General features: G+C 37.5%; 1 protein-coding gene across 1 annotated transcript in view; it reads left to right on the top strand.

The window, feature by feature from the left end:
• VAV3 (vav guanine nucleotide exchange factor 3) overlaps positions 1-25,560 on the top strand; it is a 166,160-nt gene that overhangs the window by 73,980 nt on the left and 66,620 nt on the right. Inside the window, exons 9-15 of the mRNA XM_062581141.1 lie at positions 1,594-1,693; positions 3,431-3,526; positions 5,147-5,215; positions 7,740-7,826; positions 8,236-8,321; positions 8,664-8,796; positions 9,123-9,232. Of these exons, the coding sequence (XP_062437125.1) occupies positions 1,594-1,693; positions 3,431-3,526; positions 5,147-5,215; positions 7,740-7,826; positions 8,236-8,321; positions 8,664-8,796; positions 9,123-9,232 (681 nt within the window). The remainder of the gene's footprint in view (positions 1-1,593; positions 1,694-3,430; positions 3,527-5,146; positions 5,216-7,739; positions 7,827-8,235; positions 8,322-8,663; positions 8,797-9,122; positions 9,233-25,560) is intronic.

The raw sequence follows: 25,560 nt of genomic DNA, 5'->3' as shown, positions 1-25,560 counted from the left end.
AGAAAACAGAAGAGGTGATGACTTGAGAGAAAGCAGAGGGGAGAAGAGACCGAGGGCCTTCCTGTGTGCGGCTGTAGAAGGTGCGACGGTAATGCGTACACACTCTGCCTTCCAGCCGCGAGAGCCCGGGAAGCTCCTAACAGGGTGGCCGTGGCAGCAGGCCCTGCCCTGTAGGCCAGCTGCCAGGTTTTTTACCCACCTTTTCAGACTGTTCTCTTCTGTTGGACTGTGTGGATGAATTGACCTGCCTGTGATGCTTAGCTGTGAAACAGTTGCACTGTGGACTGCAGTGCTGACCTACCTTGAAGTAGTTCTTGGATCATGGTTAAAAATGAGGTTCCTCCTGGGACTGGAGTGGACAAGAACTGTGGGAGCTAATTGGGCTTGCTTGAGGGTGATGGGGAATGAGGACTGTTGCAGTAATGATGGGCTTGTGACAAATTGGGCAGCAGCATCTGGAAAATGTTAGACAGGAGAGTTGTTTTCAAGGGAGGAGGCTGTCCCAGGCTGCCAGTAAACAGTTTTGCCTTTGGAGGCCCTCTGTCTAAACTTTTATGTCAGAACAGGACATAGTTATTTCCTGGGTTATTAGACTGTCTCATGCTGCAGCAGGGAATTAGAGGGCAAGAAGTTGTTCTGGATAATGTGTGTTTTTCAAAAGTAGCTCTGAGATGTGTGCTTAAAGGGGGAACAAAGGAAACTGAGAAGAAACCTGAAGTTTGTTTGTTATACAAAAGAGAAACGGATGGAGGGAAATTTAGCACCTTAGAATGTAATTATTAGAAATAATCAAAATTTGTAAATTTTGTTAAATCACTAGCTCCAATAGTGGGGAAAAAAGAATAAGGAAAAGATGAATGGTAAAGACTTAGTAAAGGAAAAAAAGTTCCCCCTCCCCCAACAGGAAGCTCGTAGAACCCAGAAAAAGAGATACAAAAAGAGTCATCTCAAGAAATATATGAAAATGTGAAAGGAAACAGAATTCTTTGCAATGGGATTAACAGAAAGGAGCACTTCAAATAAGAGTAAGAAACTCCTGATTATAAGAACAGGCTCTTTCAAGAGGCATTGCTTCTCTTTGACAGCTGTTGAAAATTTCTGGAGTTTATGTACACTGACAATTACTTTAACCTGACAGCTCACAAGATACAACCTGGAAGAAGCTATTGGAGAAAGAGCAGTTTGGAAAACCTACAGTTTCTTTAAAAAAGGACACCTGTAATTAACCTTGCTATTAAGCCTATTTTACAGAATTTATTTGTAACATCCTTTGAAATCTATGGTGTTTTTAAATACTACAAACTGTTGTACTGTTAAACAGCAGTTATGCTTTTTGTAGCTTGAGTCCTTATCAGAACATATACATGTGAATATTAAAGCAAATTGCAATGATTTTAAAGCATTTTGAAGGTAGCTTAATACTGTATTTTCCCTGAATACTTTTTCCTGTTCTTCTGGTGCCCATTGAAATATGTGGCTTTCAGTTCTAGTTGAAAGAGTGTTACCAGTCTGTTTATGAAACATGATCAAGGATTGTTCTTAAAGCAAATATGCAAATATTCTCTTCGTTCTTTTTTTCTTGCTTTGATTTAGATTGGTCATTTATGGACAGTACTGCAGTCAAGTGGAGATAGCGATATCGTGCTTAGACAACATCTCTAAGACGAAAGAAGATGTTAAGTTGAAGTTGGAGGTATCAGTATTTTCCAAATACATATGTATACACAACACATATATAGGCGTACACGTGTATGTATAAATATGCCCTGCTTTCATCCAGGTCAAAATCCTTATGACAAAATGCTAGCTAGATTGACATGTGAATGTGTTCTCTTTTTCATGTTTTGGAGCCTATGATCAAATGAATGTATGAGTTTGAGGTGCAGAGTCTCAGATTCTGTCCCAGTGAAGTGAATGGAGTTTTGCCACTGATATCAGTAGTGTTAGGATTTATTTTAAGGTAGTAAGTATCAGTGAGGCCCTCTGTCATGACATCTCAGTTGAGACCAGAGCTAGTCCAGTGTGGTGATTTGGGACAGATTGTGTCCTTCTGCACATATACTGATATTGAAGCTCTGTTTTGTCGAGAGCAATCCCCAAAATTACGATGCTTTCTGGGGCTTCCCTTTAGAGCACTGTGACACTCTTTTTTTAATGTTTTTTCTGGCTCTGGGATTGGAAGGCAATGAGGGGACCAGCACAGTTGGAGGCACAGTATAGTGGTCGCAGGTATTAGTGGGGGCATGGATGTGTAGAATGGGAACTGATCTTATAACACAATCTGTAGATTTTAGGTTTCCTGATCGTTGTTACTTCAGGTCAATAAGCTTCCCCATTCTCTGTTCCACTCTGGAAAGGACGGATAATCTGCCCATGGCTTGCAGCCTTGCTATGGAGCTGCTGTAGGTGCTGACTGAGGAGACTACCTTAAAGGTGCGGAGTGGTTCAGAATAGAAGGGACCTCCAGGTTGAGTGAACCCTGTCCCACAACCTCTCTTTGCAGGGTCTCATGGATTTTGTTCTCTGCCAAGACCCTGGGTCCTATCCTGCAGAGCTGCTCCTCAGCCAGCCAGTCCCCAGGCTGTACTACAGGAAGGGGTAGTGTGTCCCCAGTGCAGGACTTTGCTGTTGTCTTTTTTGATTTCATGAAGTTCCTCCTTGGACCTGCCCTCAAGTGTTTCACCTGCATCCCCCCTGTCTGGTGGTATCTTCAGGCTTGATACAGGTGCTATCCATCTCCTCCTCTGTGCCTCTGATGAACAATCAGTCACTGCTCTTTGAGTGTGTTGATCTAGCCATTTTTTTTGCCCACCTAGATATAAAGATCCACATCCCAATCTGTATATAAGGGTGCTGTGAGAGACTATATTGAAAGCCTTGCAAAAATCAAGGTGTGCATTCCCCACTCACCCACAGATCTGGTCATTTCATCACAGAAAGCAGTCAAGTAGGTCAGGTGTGATTTTACCTATCACAAATCTGTGCTGACTATTCCCAATCACCACCACCTTCACTGGTCCAGAAATGGCTTACAAGACCTGCTTCGTAGTTTTTTCCAGGAGCTGAAGTGAGACTGATGGACCTGTAGTTTTCAAGATTCTCTTTTGCCCTTTTGAAGAAAGCTGTAACGTTTCCATTCTTTGCTGTGCTTTTAGACAATGCCTGATTTAGTTCTATAGAACACCTAATTTCCATTGTTTTCCTATGGTATTTATTTCGTGCTCATGCTGCTGAAATACATGAGAAAAAGTGACTAGACTCAGTTGTCTTTTTAGCTCAGGTGCTGTTGCTATATTGCTTATTTTTCTCCATTTCTATCTCTTATGTTTAATATAGTTGCTTGGCCAATATATCGTTTTTACTTTTCATGTGTATCATTCTGAATACTTGCATCTTCTAACTTTCTCACTTTAAACTTTCCTTGAACTAGGAATGTTCCAAGAGGGCCAATAATGGGAAGTTTACATTGCGGGATCTCTTAGTGGTTCCAATGCAGAGAGTGCTAAAATATCACCTACTGCTCCAGGTATTTTGTTTTTGAAGTTATAGAGGTCTGAGAACAGAAATGTGGTGGCTTATCATCGGTGCAATATTAAAATGAGGGTTTAAAGCCTTTATCAAAGGGAGGTGATTGATATTTCCATAGATCTGAAGCTGATTTGTTATGAAATAATATCCAATCGAGTGTGGCTTTCTTAGTGGAGTTCATGCCTCAGACCTGAAACACATCTGGGAAGAACAAACAAACCACAGTTGCTTCCCCAGCATCCGAACGTTTTCATTCTTCGTATTGTTAGCAGAGTCAAACTATAATCATGGTATTTTGAAATGTGGACCCGCCCCCAAAAGAGGAAGCTGAACAATACTTACTGCACACTTTTAAGTATGCATCCTTGCTGTCATAAATTACGATAGTCATATTTATTTTGAAATGCTTCTTATTATAACCCACAAAACGTTAGCTTTCACAGTTAGTCCTATAATAAGGGTGGAGAGTCTTATAAATTTAATTTGATAGCTGTGCCAGGAGACTCATTAGTTCAGCTGCAAAGAAATATATTACTACATTAGACTGTCAACCCTGCTGATGCTTGTAAAATGTCATTTTAAAAAGAGTTACTACTTGTATGTGAAGCATAATTTTGACTCAGCAAAGCAATATACATTCTGTATATTAAATTTTTTGAAATATTTCTATAAATGTGAGTCATCAGTATTTTGATCAATGGAAAAAATGAAATGAGTAGTAGAGCTACTTTAAAAAAAACTTACGAGATCTGAATCACAATTTTATAATCAACCTGTATCCTATGAAAGGATATGTAATGTGTCAGTATACTGTAATGCCTGGAATTACAAAAAAGTAAGTTTGTAAACTCAGACAAATATTTAACAGATGAAAGGAAAAATACAATAAAATTGTTAGAGTTGTAAAGTGAAGTCCAAATACTTATTCTTTAATTTTGTAGGATTTAAGAAGTTGTTATATTAGCTGAAATGTATAATTATCTTCTCAGTTTATAAATAAATAAAACCTGTTTCCCTAAGAAGTTGCTTTTCCATGTCAGAAAAACAGAAAAGCTCTTTTACTTTTCCATACAGGAAGTGGCTAAAAGAATTCTTTCAACATTTGCATGTGCTTTAAATACGTCTGAGTCAGCTTTATCGTACGCTTAATGAGACAGTGACTTGTTTTACATAGTTGTGCAGTTCAGCTGAGGTTTTATTGCCAGCATTCATTCCTCTCTGCAGACAAATGCATGCTTTGCAATAGGATTGTATGCTGTATAGTAATGTGCAGATGAACTCAAGTGTTTACCTGTGCTGTCAACACACATACAGTAAAGATCTGATTGGCAAGTTTTAAGTGCTAGACAGGCTGGCTTTTAATGATTTTTCATTAACAGCTAAAATCAGTCTTCAGGCTGTGTCACAGTCATGCTTGAACACTTGTTGATTATCTGTTTGCAGTAGTCCCTAGTAAACTATAGGCACTATAGGTCACTGTAGGGAAGAAAATGTGAATTCTTGGGCTGTGCTCTCTTTTTAAGGTGAAATTGGCAATTTTTTTGTGGGTGAGCAATAGTAACTTCAATTTATAAAATGGCAGCTGATGGGTGAAAAGTTGTAACTACTCTGTCAACAGGAGCTGGTAAAACATACTACTGATTCTGTGGAGAAGGCAAATCTAAAACTGGCACTTGATGCAATGAAGGTAAGTATTTGTGACAGTTATTTATATCTATACTGCTAGTTAAAATGGTAGTTCACTAGTATATTTCATGGCGAAAATGACTTCTGTTCACAACAGATCAGTTTTCCTAGTTCACTGTGAGCTTTGTGTGTGCACCAGGGCAAGTATATAGTTGAAGGCTTTGCCTGTGTCTGGGAACAAGGTTAGTAGTTTCTGAGCTGCAGAGTTTCTGAAATGGAGCTGTCCCGTTTCTCTTTACTTTGGTGTCAGTTTGCTCTCACATAAAGAGGTGCAAAAGGAGTGCTTCAGTAATGCTGGTTTCATTTCTCCATGATTTAGAATATGTCCATTACTGTAAGTCAATTCTAATCAAGGTCCATGGTTTTCCAGTGAGATGAAGATGGTTACCTTTCTTTACAAGACTTTCTTTTGACTTCTTAGTATGGTTCCTGGGGCTTTGGCCTAGAAAGCAGTAGCATCTTTCCTGAGGTATAGTACTTGTCACTGTACACTCACCTGCAGGTGGTACAAATGAATGCTCTATAGAATAGCAGTGTTGCTTTATGTGTAAGGTAATATATTATGTATCCCCCTGCACAGTGTGGGAGGACGCCGACACAGCATAGGCCACATCTTCTACTGTTGCAATCTGTACGGTCCCCAGAAGATGCTGAAGTCAGGCTGGATTAGTTTTGGATCACACAGCCATCTTGTATTATGTCACTGTCTGCCTTGGGTGCCTGCAATACAGACAAGCTCACAAATGAGATTTTTGGCTCCTTTTTTTGTCATCTGGTACTGTGCAGTGACTGCAGAGAGATGCTGTGATAATGACAGCAGAACTCTGTAGGAAACAAATCTGTCAGGACCTGAAAGAGCAGCTGTCCTTGCTGCTGTGAAAATGCAGAGCAGGTGCTGGGAATGAGCCTAAGTGCCCTTTTTGCACCTGGTGGGGTTAAAAAGGCTTCCAGTCCAGAAAAAATGAACTTCTTGGCTCCCAGGTAGAGATGCCTGAAGTGGGCATGGCACAGTGTTGTTCCCTAGTGGCGAGCCATACGTGTTGGTTGCTGGAATTGACTAGTATAACTTTTTTCTTTTCTTTAAATACCTTTTACTCCTTTCTTCTTGGGTCCCCTTTCTCTTTTTATTTCTTGTTGTTGTTGGACTGAAAATTAATGAATGGTGAAGAAATCTCTTGCCCAAGAGGCTATGGCAGTTATGTTGTGGCTGACGGGGACATGACTAGCCAATGAAAGCAAAATAAATGGAATTTACAGAAATTACTAACTCTTATTAAAGCTTGTGCCTGTAGTTGCAAAAGCTACCTACCAGCATTGTTTCCCTCCCAGTTTACTATATCATCTTATAATAATCTCTGCTGGCACAGTAGAAGTAACCATGCAGCACAGATATGTTGTTTCTAAAGCCCCTGGTGTGTCTGTTAGCCGCTTTTCCCAAAGACTTCATTTTTCTAACAAAGTGGAACAGAGTAATTTTTGCTATCGCCCTGGAAAGAAAATCATAGGAAGGATTACACTGACTGCTTTCTTTTAGCAGCAAGAAAAGAGATCACTTAATTTTTACACCAGCTCATTTAAGACTGTCGTGAATGTCACTTGGATCCATTTGGGAAGCTTGTAGAATGATTTCAGCTTGTAGGATCTCATAAAAGCATCTTAGGAAAAAGTATCCTTTTCCCACCCTCCAAATTTGTGGCCATATTGAAAGATACTGTTAGAGCAAGTTGTGAAGATCAGAATGCCTTTTTGAACTGCTGCTCTTGGCATCCCTGACCTTACCAATTACCACTCCTGCTCACTCCTAGTCTCTAGCCATAAACAGAGAAGCCCCAGCAAATTGTCACTATTGCTCAAGCATGTTCAGAAGATTTTAAAGGCATCAGTGAAATGTGTATAGTGTGTGTCCTGGTGAAGGGGACAGCAATGATCTCAACCTGTGCTTTCAGGCAGTAGATACCCCATTAAGAGTCCCTTTTAAAATACACTGTGTAATATCTTCTCTTTGCTATACAACAGTAAGAGCAAGATACTACTACTGGGTGGCAGCTTCTTCTCTCCCTCCTTACATACACACAGGCACATAGTATGTTTACACTCTATATGCTGCTTTTGAGCAGCATTATGTATATATTCTGTATGCGTTATCAGCTCTTTATTCTCAGATGTTGGATGTTGTTGAATGCTCTTTCAGACTCTGTGCTACATAAATTACATTTCTATGTTTTGTCTTGAAAATAAGACATAAACCAAATCCAGAAAAAGTCAGCGTTTATTGCGTGTTTTCCTATCTTTTGTTGCTGAATTTGGGATTGAAAAGATATGAAGAAAGTTGTAAATATGATTTAGAATGTGCAGAGGGCTTTTGCTTTTTATTTAGGCTTACCTACTAGTAGTTCTTGACCATTAAAGATAGTTAAAATAACTAAGTGTGCAGATAGGGCAAATACCTTACCAAAGACTGAAATAATACATTAAAGTGGCCTGTTACAGAAAAGCTTTTCTCCCTTTTCCTGTTGATGCTCTAGGACTTGGCTCAATATGTAAATGAAGTGAAGAGAGATAATGAAACGCTCCGTGAAATTAAACAATTTCAACTATCAATAGAGAATTTGGTATGTGATATTTAACATTTTCCCCCATTTTTTATATGCAGTCATAGTACTCTTGGATATGTGTATTTTTGGTTGGTTTAGAATGGTATGTGTTCAAGCACAGATATTCCTGCTCAATATTTTGGATGTCTGCATACAGTTAAATGTATTTGTGTGCATAAATATTACAGCTCCTTGTGATTTCCAAATGGGAAAAATTTGCCTCTTGGAAGAGGAAAAATGTCATATGTACTGATGCTCTGTCAAACTTAGTTTACGTGCTAGTGAAATAAGAATATGGGGTTTTTGTTTGTGTGTTTAGTTGTTTAGACCTGAAGAGTCCTTTGGGGGTAAAAGGAGTGGACCAACCTTGGGTCAACATTTTACCATTTTGGCTATGCTGAGCCATGCATATTCTTTTTGTTTTCAGAACCATTCCCTGTTACAGTATGGAAGACCACAAGGTGATGGGGAAATAAGGATAACTACATTAGACAAACGTGCAAGGCAAGACAGGTGATGGCATGAGTCCTGATGTTCGCTATTAAAATGCCTGCAGAATAAATCTGTCTTTTTAAATCTGTAGTTGGTTCAATGATTCTTGAGAGTACTTTTCCTTTTGCTGCACAATCACAGAGCCTGTCAACATTAAGCAAGTAAATTTACAAAGTGATTCACGGCAAGTTAGCCATTGCATTATTGTCTGGGATCATGTAGGTTTCTGTGAACCTCTTGGAAGAATACTTTAAGTGTTTCTTGTTTTGTTATCCAGTATTTTAATTGCCTGTAGCAGATAGAGGGCTTTGGGTGCTGGCTTTCCAAAGTGTTTTTAACCCTTGTTATGTTGTATTTTCATAGGCATATCTTCTTGTTTGATCTAGCTGTAATTGTTTGCAAACGGAGAGGTGATAATTACGAAATGAAGGAAATAATAGATCTTCAGAAATACAAAATTACAAATAACCCCACTACTGATAAAGAAAACAAAAAGGTAAATATTTGTTACTAATTCATGTAAAATATTAGCTTTCAGCAACAATTGCAGGAGTTTAATAAATGTATATAAAATCTTTTTGCAGAGTTTTATGTATTAAACATAAGCTGAATGTTATATGAAATGACTATTTAAGGGTTTCAACTTTGCTTATTTTTATATAATTAAAACATTCGAGTAAGCAATTCCCAAGTGAACAGAATTAGACGATAATGTAGTGTCAGTATTTCCAAAATTAGGATTTATATTAAGGAACCTAGAATTGCTGCTTTTTGCATAATTGTTGAGTTGCTGATCTGTGTATTGCTGGTATTTTTATGCAGTGGTCTTATGGCTTCTACCTCATTCATATCCAAGGTCAAAATGGATTAGAAGTTTATTGTAAAACTAAAGATTTGAAGAAAAAGTGGCTTGAACAATTTCAGATGGCCCTGTAAGTATATTTTCATCCAAGTAAAATCACCTTCATCACCAATCTAAGAGTATGCAGCATTGCTTTCATATTTTAAATTTTGATTTTTATACACCTTAGTAAGTTTTGTTTGACTTTGTGAAGACAAAACTTCCCTGAAACTCCTCTTGGAAAAGAAAGAGGGCACTCTAGGCTATGTATTAACTTTTTGCCTTTACTTCGAAGGTTATTTTCGTAATATAGTCTGAAGCATCCAGGCGGAATATTGTTTTAGCAATAAATATTTAACATAATAGTGACTTTTCTCTAATTTTTATGTTAGCTAATTGCATTTTTGAGATGATGCTGATGATTTAAGAAAGGGGATGCTGGCTTCTTTCCTAGTGGCTTTTAACTAACTTACTGTTTAGTATTTGGATCAAGTTGTTTGTTTTATTACCTTTGATTTCAAAAGACTGATTTCCTTTGTAAATTTTAAACTAAGAGGCATGACTGTTTTAGACTTCTTGAAAAGTAAGTTGTTCAGATGCAGCACTGCAGATTCCGTTATTGTTGCGCAGCATCAGCTTTACTTCCATTTCTGATTCTTCCTGGAAAGACAAACATGATTATTGACACCTCAAGTATTCTGATTAAATTTAAAATATGTGAATAAAAAAAGCAGATAACAAGGTGATGTTTTCCTTTATTTAAAATATGTGACTAGAGGAGTGAGATACTCCCAGTGAAAATGGAGAGTAAACATTTTAAAGATTCCTTTAGATGTGATTGTAAAGGAATGTGGTTCGGGAAAAAAGGGGTAAGTGGATTAAAAGGGGCTGATATGAATGACACTCACTTACAGCCTGTGTATATATATTCCTTTAGTTTGATGAATATTAATAATTTAAGTGAAAATATAAAGAAGAGTTCCAGGTTGGACAGATACTGTGAGATCTTCTATCCAAGGCTCCCATCTTGCTGATTATAGCAAAGACAGAAATGATGTATTTTGGCAGTGATTTCCGAGTAGCACAGAGGGGGATGGAAAGAGACTTTTATTTATATAGGCACAGGAAATTGTACTTTGCTTTTTCCTCTCTTTCTGTCTGTATGCTCTCCCTGCTGCACTCCCTGTACTGTCATTATCGATATTTATTAAGTATAGATAAATTGTGTTGGAAAAGTATGAGGAACATGGATTTATCAGCTTTAGCATTATGGCTATTGATCACTGTTCAGGCCTCTTCCTCTGACCCTGAGGAAAAGCAGGGGAGAGGGAAAAATCAGTTGAGGAGTTAATGAGAGCAGTAGGAGCTATGTTTTCTCCAGGAGCTTGACCTCAGTAATGCTCACACATTTTTGTGATTCTGTATAGGCCTGTCTTCATGCCTGCTCACCTCTGCTTCCCGTTCTACCGTGTTTTTGGGGGCTTGCCTGTCGCTTGTGTGTCAGGAATATCTGCTCCTTTCCTGCAACTCCCAATTTTGTAAACGGCTGGCACCACACATCTCTCTTCCCTGTTTCCCTACGTCCATCTTCCCAGACATCAGCCACATCTCTGCAAAATACTTCCCCCCCTTTTTGTCCCTTTTTTCTTTTTTCCCCTGAGACTCTTTCCTATATACTTTCCCAGCGTTTTTCCTGACTGTTAGGCCCATCTGCAATACTCCCTTATCACTTTGAATACCAAGGTGTTCATGCTATAATTGACTTTATTTTCTGTTTGTGAGTATTTGAATGAAAGTTTTTGTTGTTAAACATTCTCCCTCCTGCCTGTGTGGTGAGTGCAGTTTTGCATACTTACAAAACATCAGGCATGAGCCAATGCTCAGTGCTGTTCAGAAGTGTGCTTTGGCTAATGGTGATTGACTGATTTCTTGTTTCTAGTTGTCTTAGGGAAGCAGAGCACAGGGAACTTGGAGGTCTGACGAGTTAATGTGTGGCTCTTTCAGCTTGGACAGATGGACTTTGTTGTTGAAAGTCAGACTGGTGATGCCAGTATTGTCTTTCATGGACGTTTGTCCATCCTGTAAAGCCGTGCTCCTGGTTCAGCCTCCTCCCACGTGAAACGTGGGAGCTGGAATAGCAGTTTGCTGCAGGTCAGGGCTCAGCCGTGTCAGTGGGGCTGAGGTGTGATGTGATGTAGTGCATTATTTACATTAGCCAATACTTTCGTTCCCTTATATTTATAACAAATAGGATTTAAAAGAATGCTTTAAAAGAAAGCTTTTATACCTTTCTTCTTCTCCTGGTACATGGTTTGGCTTTATAGTATATTTCCCTCACCAGCTTTGTCCCAAAGTGGATTTCCCCAAACCTACTACAAGGTATATAATAATAATAATTTTCTTTTGTGTGCTGAGTCACAAGAGTTTGTATTTGGGAATAAACAAAGCCAACAGTTTTGCAAAATAGGTTGGTTGGTTTGATTTGTGATTTTTAGGGCCTCGTTGCCTGTTGGATAGGTTATCTATTCTAGTGTCATTGTACTCTGAAAAGTAGCTGGGATTAAAATTATGCTATTATTCATCATACTTGATTATGATTGCTATGTTTACAGACAAAATATTTCTGATTACTTTAAAATTTTACTAAGACTGCACTGCACCATTGACAAGGGTGAATTGGGTTCTTACTTGATTATCAGAAATGATGTTGTTTACTGAATTCCAAACAGAAATTTCAGTGCGATTTCATTGCCTTCTGAATGACATTCTGTATGAAATTACATCTGTGCTAGTGTTAGTCTAGGAACATAACAAGGAAACAAATCAGGATCTCTCTCTCTCTTTTTTTTTTTTTTTTTTTTTTTCCAAAAATTAAGGCTTGTTTTCACTAGAGCAGTTTTAATGACATAACTATGTTAGGCTATAGTTCATTTGTTTATTTTTTAGGTAATTAGATGGTTATATCAGTGTAAGAAAAACGGTGGTTACAGTTGTATTTCTGAAAAGGCACCCAGTATGGAGATGCCTTGCTTTGCCTCCTGCACCTTTAAGTGTATCTTGGTAAAATCCATTTTAAGAACTTTTCAGTGTAGACATATCCTAAATCTATAGTCGGTCAAATTACTTTCGTGCTACAGTGGTGTAACTGAGACAGGACTTTGCCTCTGGATACGGAGACACACACGCTACTGATGTAGCATGAAAGAGAAGAGAACACTGCTTTGCTGGCTGGACTTGGTTTAAACGTGAGGGGCAGGAATAGATTAGCCCCACTCGATATAGAAGAGCTTCAGAGAGACAGAGGATGGGATCCCACTGCCCTTTTCAGAGTAGTAACTGCTTTGTGTTTAGAGAGAAAACTAGTTTCACATACCTATGAAGATACTTGGTGTCTTGGCCAGTGCTGTTGTTATGGTGGTATTTGCCGAGTTTGGTCATGTGGGAAGATGGGAACGATGGTCTCCTCTTTATAACAAATGAAGTAAATTGCTTTTATTCATATGGCCATTCTGCTGCTGCAGTATTTGCTGTTTTTCTGAGACTGTTGTTCAATTTAGAAAAAATGACTGAAGCACGTCAATTTTATTTCTGCTAAGAATTTCATGAGGCTTTTCAATGGAGCCTGCACAAACACTGCGTCCTCAGTGACATCAGTAGATTTTAGCTTTGTAGCACTGAATTTCATGTTGTAGGCCTGTTCACACTAATTTCTGAAGTCAAGGCTGACTCAGCTTCTCACCCTTTTTTTTCCATGTTTTGTTTTTTAATAAATTGTGTACAGCCTGACAGTTATTTTAGAGCACTGGATTTTCTAGATGACGCTAAAATGAAGCATGACATTGGGGCAGCACAGGTGACATTGCAGTTGGGCCCTTGAAGTTGAAACTTCTGTTAAACTGAGCGTGCCGAACTAGAGAGATTTTATTGTGAAGCTAACAGGCAGAGACCAGGGGAATATGTTTTAACGGGAGCCTTCGTAGTACAAAGGGATTAATTTTCTCTTGGTGTGTCTGCTCAGGCTCACGGATGTTGATGGGAGTTTTGCATGCGCAGTGGGAACGTAACTGCGCTTTGGCTCGGGAGAGTAGCGCTACTGAACAGCAGCGGCAGTTAATGCGAGCAGCTCTTCTGTTCCTGGAACTCTGTTCGTTACAACAGATCAGCTTATGGCGGAATACTTAAATAAGCACCTTTTTAAAGGTAGTGCTCCAAAGTGCTATACCAGAAGTGGAATGTTTATATTTGATCTAGCATGCCAATTAACATTGGTTAAAATGCAGAGTCTTTCCATTTTTAAGATGATAATAGAAGTGTTCAGCCGCTTATTAGAAACACTATATATAAAGTTTGTCAGCAATGTGATAACATGTACTGTTTATCTGCTGTGAATAAGACATTAAAAACCTAAAAAACTAATGACTATGAGACAGTTTTATTAGATTTATTTAAATAAAATGTCCCATCTAATCTTTTTTTCCTGCATTAAAAAGAAAATACCCAGAATAATCAGAACAAATATTTGATGACCCATAATACACCTATAGTTTTTACGTAGCAGTTGATACTTTTGTTATCATTCAGCTTATGCGATAAGGTAGGAGAGTTGATTTGGTGTTGTCTTTTCTAGAAAATTCTCCTACAAGTGCTTTTCATATTTTACAAATGCTTATTAAAAAATTTCTGACTAATATATGTGTCAATGAATTTTATGCTCACTATCTTTCGTGGAAAGAAGAAGCTACTTGATGATGATAGGTTGATAATACAAATTCTCATTTCATTCTGTTTATTGTGAGTTATGAAACTCTAAGTTGTCTCTCTGTTGTGTAAATGTATATACCACAATTACGTTCCTCTGTCTTTGGAACTACTTAGCCAACTAATTATCAAGCTTAATTTCTTATTTTATGGCAACTTTTCTCCTCATCACTGTACTGAGTTTACGCTATTATAATTCTTTTTTATTTCATTGAGAAAAAATAATATTAGATAATAAATAATAGAATAAATGCTGAAAGAAAAGATATCAGTCTGACTCATTTTCACACTACGCTTTTGCTTCTGTCAGCTGTGTATTTTTTTGTATATAGTTTGTTCATGTTTCTTGATCGCTGTAGAGCACGGTGTAGGTGTGTGTTGCGCTGCTCACAATGGCAGCAAGATATTTTCCTTGGAAGGCTGCATATTGGTTTTTCACGCTGACTTAATATCTGAATCCATCAGTATGCCATATCTTATGCTGATCTGTGCTGAATTTAGTTTGTCATCATGATGTCCAGTTTGCTAATTTAATTAGGTCTTTCTCTTACTTCTCATTGTGCTTCCTAATCTACTCTGAACATCACCATCAGCAAACTTGGCTTCAATCTATTTTCCTAGATAGGAACATATACAAAAATGTAATCTAAAAAAGAACTACAGAAAAGCTTAGGTTGGAAGGAATGGCTCCAGTCTCCTGCCTGAAGCAGGGCTAAGGTTCCTCAGGTCCTTGTCTAGCTGAGTTTAGTGCTGCTGGGTTTCAGGATGCATAGACCAGTATTGCAAAGCCTCATGTAACACTGTTCTAACACACTTTTTAATAAGGCTTTAGTCAACAATTCTGTCACCAATTAAAAAGTGCCTCAGAAAAGACCATTTTTAATGTACTTGGCTAAAATATCACCTTTGGAAGTACTGTGATTGTATTTTTTCTGCTTTGACATTTTTGCTGAAATTTCAGTCTTGTCATCATATCTAATCAGTCACACCTTACATATTAATGGGAAACGTGGCCATTGTAGTGATTAGGGTGTACATTAATTGTCCTCATGTAGAGGGTTATAATGAATCTGAAATGATTTTTTTTTCTTTTAGTTTTATATCAAATAAAAGTGATTTCAGATGTGGAAGCTGCACCGTCCTCAAAAAAATTTTAAAAAGTGTCTTAATTTTAAGTGACTTATGTTTACAGATTGCTATAGAGTTTGTGCAGCAGTTCAGGTAAAATCTGGCCTGTTTTTGGAAATGCATCCTTTCAGTTAGACATCAGTGCACATTCTGTAACTCAAGGGAAGCCGAATGTAACATCTAGTTGAAAAGAAATAATCCTGATTCTCAAACCTGAGGAGTGTGTGTGTCACATCTTAGATTAGGCAAGCTATATAGCTTGTAGATAGAACTTGCTGGTTTTTCTAGATTTTTTTTAAGTACAAGACAGAGTAGGTGAAAATTGTTCTCTTACCAATTATCATATCTATTTTCAAATTTGCTTTGCACTCTGTGACTAATGACATTGGTCAGATTCAGCTCAAATAGATCTGCTCCCTCAGATACTGCATTAATAATGCATATGCATTAAGACTCCTTCTGAGAGAATATTTGAGCTCTGACATATTGAACATTGACATATTAAATTAAGGCTTTTTTATCAGAGCGTTTTAAAAGCCTTAGATATCTACTGCATTTTTCAAACAGCCTGGAAAGGTGTTTCACTGGTAACAACCTCACATAGGTTACCAAAGCAATAAATAAATGTCTGCCTTGGTTTCTCAATCAGTATAAATGTTTCAGTACTGCGAGAATGAATGCCAAATTATGTCATACCAAAGAATAATTGTCTTTGCTATGATTATGGTAGGGTTTTTAGGATTACAAGCTGCCATTCCCAATATATTTGTAAACATGGATTTTGTAGATTATTCCAGACAAAGAAAGAACCATATGGAGATTCTATGTAGAATGAAGAACATAGTGTAAGAATAGCATAGAATGTGAAAGCAAAATAGAATTTATAAAAACAGCATGTGTAAGCACTTGGAGATAATAAATTTACTTTGGTCTTCTGGTTAACAAAAATAAAAGATTTCCCAGTCCTCGTGTTTTCTGTAATTATACAACTTTATAACATGTCGGGTATATTACTATGACAACTAATAAGTTTCTTAAATTCCAGGGTCAACTTGAAATAAGTTTGTCATAGCATCACTTCATAAAAGTGAAGTGCCAGCATTTAATTAAATACTGTGTTACTGTGTTACATAGCTTTCAGAAATAAGAGTCAGCAAGTGAATGTTTAGAGTAAGTATACAAAGTATTGATGCTTTTGATTTGTAAAAAGTGAAGTGTGACAGAGCTTTGTTCCTGTCAGGTGTTGCTGTCTCTAAGTGTTACATATGAATAAATTAGCTCAAAGCAAAGCATTTCCCATAGTTTTTATGGAAATAGGCTGGTAAGGACAAAGGAGCGCCATTAACGTGTTTGAAACAATGCACTACGTTTCCAAAAAGTTAACATGATAATTTCCTTGATCTCAAAAAAGCCACTCATCATACGATCAAATAAGCAAATTTCTTAGCAAAGCCTTAGAAGCAAATTGTGTGTTCTTGATCAAAAGCACAATTTACTTGTGATATAGTTAATTTAATTAAACAACGTGTCTTCTTGATGAAGACTCTTTGATGTGACAAACCAAGAATGCTTGAGTGTTTGCATATGGAGAATTTGCATATGGATAATTGATTGATTGATTCAGTAAATATCATCTTCAAAGACAGTTCTGAAAATACAACAGCCAAACTGGAACAGAAAATGAATTAACTGCAAGTAATCAGCATCACTCTTTAAGAAGAGAAGGTGGAAAAGAAGCGAAAATTGCCCTTTGAAATGGCATTGTCCATCTCTAGGGAAAATACCCTTTTAGAATACTGTTTTCTTTCTTATCCTTTTTACAGTAAATCTGAAAATCCTTGTAATGATTAGAACAGCGTCGTCTATTTGTCTTTATGTACTAACCTTACGTTCAGTTATTTTATTACACAAATGCTTTACTGTCAAAGGACAGAATGTTGTACGGAAAGATCAGTTGAAATGGGGAATGTTCCACAGAGCAAAAGGAAGGAAAGGATGGCGCAAATGCAAAGCTGCTGTTGCTTCATGGTAGCGTGCTTCCAAGGGAAGGCTGCTGAATGTCAGAGCACTTGGATGTCCCTTGGGACCAACTTTTCCTGCAATTTTATATGAGATTTGACTGAAAGCTTTTTGTCTTGTTTGTTTTTGACGGTAGCATGTTTTTCTGTTTCATAAGTAACAATATGGACAACAAAAGTTAAAACAATAAGAAATACGAATAATGTCATCTATGTTTTATTACTTAATGAAATTTTCCAAGATTTTCTAACATGCTTAGTACCTATTTGTCATGGCTAACTTCCAAAGTGGTTAAAATTTTGAAAACGGGTCACTTTGGAAACAAAATACAAAGTTGGAGTTAGGATGTTTCCTTCTTTATTGCTGCATTTCCTGCAGTGATATCAAATATCAAAACAATAACTAAAACTGAATTTTTCCAGTGTCCTTAGACATTAACGTGGGCTGCCACCTTTATAGACTAGAGAGCGTGACTACAGCATCTGCTTTTGCACCACGTATGCTCTGAAGTGTTCCTTAGCGGTTCACGCTCAGAGTGTCAGCTCGGCATCCGCGATTCTCAACAGTTCTATTTGGAGCATTTTAAATTATTATAAGCATAACGTGGAGTGCAGAATAATAACAGAGCTTGAAATGCAAAGGTTTTAAGTAAGGTTGAGAGTTGAGGAGAGTTCAAAGTATTGAGCTTTGTCTTAGCTCCCTGTAGTATTTCTTCTTTTAATACTTGAAACAGTTGCAATTCACTACACACTCTACGTGATGCTTCATGCCCTTGCTTGCTTTTTATGCTTCTGGGCTCACAGGTGGGCATACATTAACTATGATTTTTCTGAAACCGAGTTTGAACTTCGTAGCCTGTCCTTTCCTTTTGGAGCAAAACTTTCATCCTTTGGAAGGAGCAGGTTTCTCACTGTCCAGCTATGCAGGACGGGTGACTCCATGGGCAGCCAGGTCCCCATGCAATGGCACCTGTGTCGGGGCGCTCGCAGCTGTGCCAGGTCGCACTGAGAGAGAAGACCTGCTTGGGGGAGTGCGGCTGTGGGAAGGGGAGGCTCTTCCTCCTCTCTCTAAGCTGACAGACCCACTGAGCTTTGACTGACTTGAGGAACATCTCTGGACTTAAAATGACATGAGGTTTATCATCTGTCCTCTGAAAATAATGGCTAAGTTCAGACAGTGTTGATACTACTGTTGCTTTCTCCGTACTTTTAATGAAAAAAAATATGTACTCAAGTGTCTAGGTCAGTGCCTACTCTTGTGGATATCCCATCTTGTTTTGCAGCTACCTCACTTTTCAAAGGACCTTTCTTGATTCATTCGCAAAAGATTACTTCTGCATTTATCTCTGACTGTGAAGTATTTGTTCTTTACTTTTTCTCCTGTATGTGCTACAATTGAATATATATATATGCTTTGCATGGGGGAAATATGACATGTATGTATCTGAGGGATGTCACATGCTTTTTTTTCAGATTTACTTCTATAACACATTTTCCCTTCTACTTTAAGGAAAATAAATTAGATTGAAATTACTTGAATTCTGGGAGGAAGAAATTGAGTTGTTAATTAACTACTCCAGAGAAGCAGTTTTTCAACATTAATTGAAATGTTTGTAATGGGTCTAGGCAACACCTTCACAGTGGCCTTGACCCGGAGAGGTGTGGGAATCTGTACAGGTCTTAATTGCTGAATTCTAGGTAGTATTGAAAAGCTGCCAAGGAAGCAATTAAAAGAAATGGTCCTTAAATACAGGGAGAAGGAAGAACCAGAGAGAAGGAAGAAGCAGGATCTAGCGCTTTTTTTTTTTTTTTTTTTTTTGTACTCTGTCCTTGGCTTGCATCTTGTGGCATCTTGTGGCTTCATGTTTTGCAAGGAGTTAGAGTTCAGGCTCTCTTTGCTTCTGGGTGTTTTGTGTTTTGTCACTAGTGCCATATTATGAGACTGTCACCCATAGCCAGGAGGCCGAAGACTCCAGGCTCTAGTTGTTTATACTCTGCATTTTATAATCTAGTCTTTTCTCTTTTGTGTGCTCTCTTTCAGTGCAGGCCATGTTATTTGCATTTCATCCACTTCCTACTGAAAATTTAAATTTACTATAAGAATTTAATTAAGTTAATCAAGGTAATTTTTTATTTTATTCTTTGACTGTATATTTTTCAGGTCTGTAGGCAGCTGACAGGCTTTCATTAGTATGCCCGTACGAGACAAACTTGAGACAAGAGACAATAGTTCAAGTCTGTAAGGCTAATACTGAAATACCTGAAGGGCAACTGTTCCTTTGAGAATCTCCAATAGAAGTAGAACATCCAAGGGAAGACATATTTATTATGCTAGAGTTTCTGAAATAAGGATTTTTGATCACCTATGTCTTCAGAAATACATCTTTTCTGAAAAAGAAGGCAGGGATTTTGATGCACTTGCTCTCGAAGTGGGAAAATGGGAGGAAGAAACTATAGTAAGCTATCCGTTAGCCTTTTTAGTTTCTTGGGACACATTATCCATGGTAATTACATATTTAGTATAGTTCATTCTGGAAAAAGATAAGATGGAATGTTGGGGCTGAAAGTTCAGTGGTTTTCCCAGTGCAATTTATTTCATAAACTTAAGTATGTAGAGAAAGTTATACTGATGGTAAAGGAAAGCATATTTGTGCCTAGCACACTGCAGAAGTTACAATTGATTTGTTTAATCCAGCTTCCTGTTGTGAAAGGTGGTACTTACATTTTTTTCTTGTGGAAAACAAACATAAATGTAAAATTGCCAATAAAAAATTTAGTTGTTGCTATATGGTAGCCAAATGCATATTGTATGCTTTTAAAATGCACTCTCATCCTAATGTTTGTTATCAGAATATGGTTTTGGTTAAGTTAAGAAATGTCAGTAATTCAGCTTGTCTTAAGTCATTTCGTATCAATGTTTTATTGATATTATTTTTATTCTGGTTTGCATCTTGGAAACATGTTAGAGCTGAGATGGTAAAAATTCAGTATTGTAAAATGAGGCACAGAACATAGACTGGATTGCCAAGGTTCATCGTTTTGTTTTGAGTTCAGTATTAGCGTTTTTATTATGACATATCTGTCTGAAAGTTAAGAGTTATCATTTTGAGCTGTTATTTCATCTGCTATAGGATATTAATTATACTTTAAGCTGTTGTCTTTTATTCATATATACAATATTTTTGTATTTTGAGGTAGGGTAGAACAGAGAATTTATTCCTTATTTTTTAGGCATGGAGATAGGTACATAGATGTGTGTCCATCTGACAAGATAATTTTGAACTGTCTGTAGCAATACTCTGTGGTATTTGTCTAGGTGGAGATTATTTCTGGAATGAACTCTAATTGCAAAAGCTTGAGGGTGACCGTTGAAAATGAGATGCTTTCTGACACGATTTGTAAAGGTGTTGTATTATGTGAGTGGTTGAGGACAGAGTGGCCTGTGCATCAGTTTAATCTTCTGAGATGTAAGATTCAAAAGAAAGAAGTGACACTGCAAATTTGGAAAGTATTTTTAAAGGAGAGCTGTTTCATAAGCATGATGTCAGCAAAAAATTGTGAGAGATACCTAGGTAACTCTTTACTACACTGGACTCTGCAAACTTTATAGAGAAAAGATTTGTGTTTGGAGGTGCAGGATTCACTGAGGATGATGGCGGGTCTGATCCTCGAATGGTGGCTCAGGTGGCTGATGCGGAGACAAGGAATCCTGCATCCAGATGATGAGGATTATTAGCAAGATGAGCGTACGCAGGTGTCTCGGTTGCTGCTGCAGCAGTGAATTGGTCCCAATGGGACTAATATTCTGCAAGTAAGTGGGAAAGAGGAAGCTTTGCTGAGAAGGCTGAGGGGCAGCCCAAGGACGCCACTGTGGTGCTTGGAGTAAATCTCGGTAGCGACATGGCGTGGTGTGCAGCAAGGGGCACTCCTGGCTGTCCCTTACCAAAACCCTGCGGCTCAGTGGAGGGGAGAGTTAGACCGGTTCTCCTAGTTACAGGGTTTCTATATCCTGATGCTGTGTTCCTGCTGGAGTAAAGGAGCTGTAACAGCCTGGGGGGAGGAAGGGATGGGAGAAGAAAGGAGTCTAGTTCCATCTCCCAGTTTTGCTAGTAAAAATAAAAGATGGCGTTTTACTATAAAATGAGAAGCATGTTCTTGCTATTTGCCTCAGATTCAGTATTCCTGACATATAGGTGACTTCCTGTTCCAGCTCCTCACCAAGTTAATTCAAAAGCAGGGATGGGTAACACACGTCCTCTGTGTTAAGCTTGGGATACTCCAGAGTAACACCAGTGGTGGAAAGAGTACCAAGGAGGCTTTCCAGGAGCTGCTCTGCTGTGCCTTGTGGAGAAGGAACCCAGTCTAAGTCCTAAACTATATTTACCTAAGGCTAGCCACAGAAATTATTTCAAGCATATATATGAATTTTTTTAATACTTGTGTGTAGGTTCCCTTTTTCTTGTGGGAAATCTTCTTTCTAAAGACAACATTCTTAATGTAAAACTAATATTGGCTTCCCTCCCCCCCCCTTTTTTTTTCTCTGCATCTCAGAAAATGACCATAATGTAGGGAATTAGAAGGGAAAAGATGATCATGGAAGCATGATGTTTTCTCACTCCCTTATGGGAGCTCTGATGTGTGTTCTGGGAGTATCATTGTAGCTCTTGAATGCTGTAGCTAATAGAGCTTCCCTTATGGTTGGAAGTGACTGAGGAGTTATGCGTTCTGCTGTGACTGTTGTTTTCCCTATAAAGTATCAACTTTACAAAGACTTTGTTTTACTATATACAAAAATTCCAAGAATATGATATTCAGTGTCAAAGGTTTTGTTGACAAACAGTTTCCTATGGTATTTAGAGTTTTTGAACAGATTCAGATGAGCTGTAGTTTGTCTCTACTTGGAAACTTGTGTGTGATATCAGATACGTATTTTGTAGATTATTTTAAGTTTATTGAAAAGTAATATATTGACATGTAAAATACAAAATCTTCTATTCATCAAGCCCCAAACTTTACCTTAAAAGACTTGCAACTTGATAAATACTGCTACAGTGCATCATCTCAGATTATCTCAGACTTGTCTGATGTGACACGTAAGGTGACAACAGAACCAGATTTGACATAATGCAGCACGACTGATCAGGTACTTGAATGTGAAGGATTTTTTCTGGCCACAGTTAGCACTGAAATACCTATTTTTATAGAAAGCTTCCTTTCTGCCACCTCCCCATTCACAGTAGATTCACATTTGCCTTATTCTTGTTTTATTTTTATCTGGTTTCATTATATAATCAATTATCTTTCCATATGGTGATAACTTTTTTTGCCCTCTTCTCTTTCTGCTGCCTTTATCAGAATATTAATAACTGGAAATATTGCTTTTATGTTTAAAAAAACAAAAGCTTTCTGCAGGGAGAGGATATAGACTATTTCTAAAGAGAAATAAGAAATAATGGGTAAAATTCTTATCCCTTTGAAATCAGTGATGAACTCTCAGATTTGAAAATACATTTTTTCTGATGTGTGAACTGAAAGAGAACACCCAACGTATTTCCTGTTTCTATTTCACCTCAAATCTGAGACAATTAGGATGAATGATTATTAAGATGTAGAAGGGAAGAGATATAAGAAAACTAACTCTTCTCAGTGAATGTAATGGCACTCATTTTTGAGACAACTATTTGGAAGTAATTTTTAAATCTGCAAAGAAGAATGATTGGGCAGCAGATTGAGTTTCTTTTCTTGATCCTTGCTTTCTGTGTACAGGAATCTGCGATATGCAGAGTGGGCTCCAGTCCCTTCCAAATTCGTTTAATCCTTGGATGATGTGCTTTGGTGGCATCTCCTTTGATTCACTAAGCTTTCCTTGTTAGGGATTATTAGACTTTTTCTTCTAGGTGATGTGGATTTGGGCAAAGTGAAAGAAGAATGATGTCTTCTGAGTAACGGGTGGACGGGCTAGCTAAATTCAAAAAGATCTCTCTGGTTTATGAACAATTGCCATATGCTCCTAAAACATCTGTTTTAGAGGATTGTCTTGGTATTTTGCCTCAGCCGAGAGGCCTATCTTTACAAGGACAGAGATGAAGTTACATGCTAGTGAACTGATAGGGAGTATGAAAGATTTGTAGGTAATAAAGGAAGTACAGATTTTTCAATAGAAATTTTTTTAAAGTAATCTTTAGAATCTTAAAATCACTAAACTAAAACCTTGTGAGACTTAAACTCAGAAGATTTCAGTTTTTATGATATATTTTTATGATCCTTAAGAACTTGGAATGAAACTATGCTGTTCTGTAGGTAAAAACAGATAGGGCAAAGGTTTATTGCAGTTTATATTGCTGTCTACGCAAGTTGGACAAATGTATCAGAATTTTAGCATACAGAAGAAAGCGTAGCAAGTAAGTCTGTTCATCTGGATAATCTTGTCTTGTTTAGGGCATTATAATCCAGTATCTAATCCATAAGTGGAATAAAACAGCTTATGTTTAAAGGAGACAGAAGTTCTTGTGGCAGCACTGTGAATGAATAATTGTATTCTTTGCCATTTTATGACTCTGCTTTTGGGGTATGTTTCCCTCTTCCCTCTTGAGCCAAGAGTAACTTTCCCTATTAAGAATTTTAAAATAAAACTGAATGGCTTTATAAAAATATAAAAATGCTCAGATACTACTTTTAGCATAAGGAAGAATGAATTCAGTGTATTGTCTTTGTTCTGTTAGTAGGTGGTATATTTTCAGTGGTTTTTGAATCTTTGTGGAAGATAGCCTGAGAGAAGAAAGTAAGAGAATTTCTTAAACACAAAGTTATATAGTTGTATGTGTTTAACCATATGAGACTAATTTTTCCTGTTTGTACAGTATGCTTATTGTTTTTGAAGATTGATCCTGTTCTAATGAAGTGAGTGGAAATTCTGTCCTTGAAAAATGACCAGGTTGTTAATTTAGTTTGATTTGTTTTTAAGTCTGGTGAGTCTCTGCACAGTAAGCTGATACTTTTGACATGTTTTTGCAAGCTGTTCTGGTCTGAATCAAACAGTAAATAAAAAGGAGTTTTTTTGGGGGGAGTGCAAGTACTGCTATTTGTACTAGAGAGTTTTCAGGATTGTCCATAGTTTTTAGTATAAGTTTTAGCAGAACCAGTCCTTTTTCAAACATCATGTAGAAAACAGGCCTTGCCTTGCAGAGTGTAAAGTCTGAAGTATATTGTTCCTCTGTTAAAGTTCTCCCATTCGGAGATTAACTTTATTCAGATGCTTGTGCCTTCCTCCTCTGAATGGGGTGGTAGTCATACATGGTTTTATGAGATGTGGTATTGGCATCTTGTTATGTGTAGCGCAGAGAGAGACACTACTGAGCTGGTTAGAACAGTACTGATTGTATGGTTATTCATAAGCATAAAAGCAAAATCCCATTTGCTTTTTGAGTTCAGTTTCCGTTTTGGTATGTTCATTTTCAGCAAGCAGGTTAGAAGACTGACCTCTCTGACACTGAGTACTTAAACAGTTTCTTCAAATATTTTTTCATAAGCCTTCAGTCACTCCTGGAGAGAATGATGCATGCATGCTTACCTATATCCATGCGTCACTGCAATTTGTGGCTGCGCTATGTTTTAATCTCAAAGTTACTTATAACAGATAAATTTGAAACTTAACTAATAAATATCTCCAACCTTATTGATAGAAGCTGAACTGGTATTTTGATATGCCTGAGAGCATCCGGGGTTGTTCCTTTGGGTATTGTAGATTACGACATTCTAACCCCCCTCGCCTTTTTTCTCCCCCCTTTCCATGCTTTGAGTCAAGTGAGTCCCTCTTTAGCAAGAAAAACACCAGAGATTTATGGAATCCTAAACATTCCAGTATAAATAATTTATTTTAAAATATATTAATCCAAACTGAATCTATTTTTTTGTCTTGCATAGTCTTACCTACTATTAAGTTATGCTTCTACCTTTTCAGTATCAGTTTTGACAGTGTTAAGCTAGTTGAATTTTTTAATAGTTTGAGGATGTTATTGAACTAAAAAAAAAAAAAGAAGTAATAGGCTCCCCTCCCTGTGCCAAATCATAGAAATGGGAAAAATGTTTGAAGAGTTGAATGAATTACTAAATAATGTTTAAATAAGACTGTAACCAGTCACTAGTACAACAAAATGATGAATGAGTTGTCGTCAAGTTACATTGCTGCTTTTAGAAAAGATCAGTAGGGAGGATGAAAAGAAGGAGATATGTACAGCAGTGGACCGGTGCCTTGTAGGTAAATTAAATCTGTGGAGATAACTTGGCCGCTAGTGTGTATTTTAGCAGTGTAAATAGTGGTCTTCTGTTTTATTGGTTAAACTAATGTTGTGTAGTGACAGCTGTAGGCATCGAGAAACTCATTTAAGAAACACTAGCCAAAACCTAGTAAATATTCTCTAATTGCTTTTGAAATTGCTCTTGTTATCCATTATATTGCTGCATGATTATGGCTTAACTGTCCCAAGTTTGCTGCTCACATTTTCTAATGTGTTGG

This window comes from Rhea pennata, chromosome 8, assembly GCF_028389875.1.
Source record: "Rhea pennata isolate bPtePen1 chromosome 8, bPtePen1.pri, whole genome shotgun sequence".
Classification (NCBI taxonomy): domain Eukaryota; kingdom Metazoa; phylum Chordata; class Aves; order Rheiformes; family Rheidae; genus Rhea; species Rhea pennata.
The sequence above is the reverse complement of the archived record's forward strand: the minus strand, read 5'-3'. Positions and strand labels throughout refer to the sequence as shown.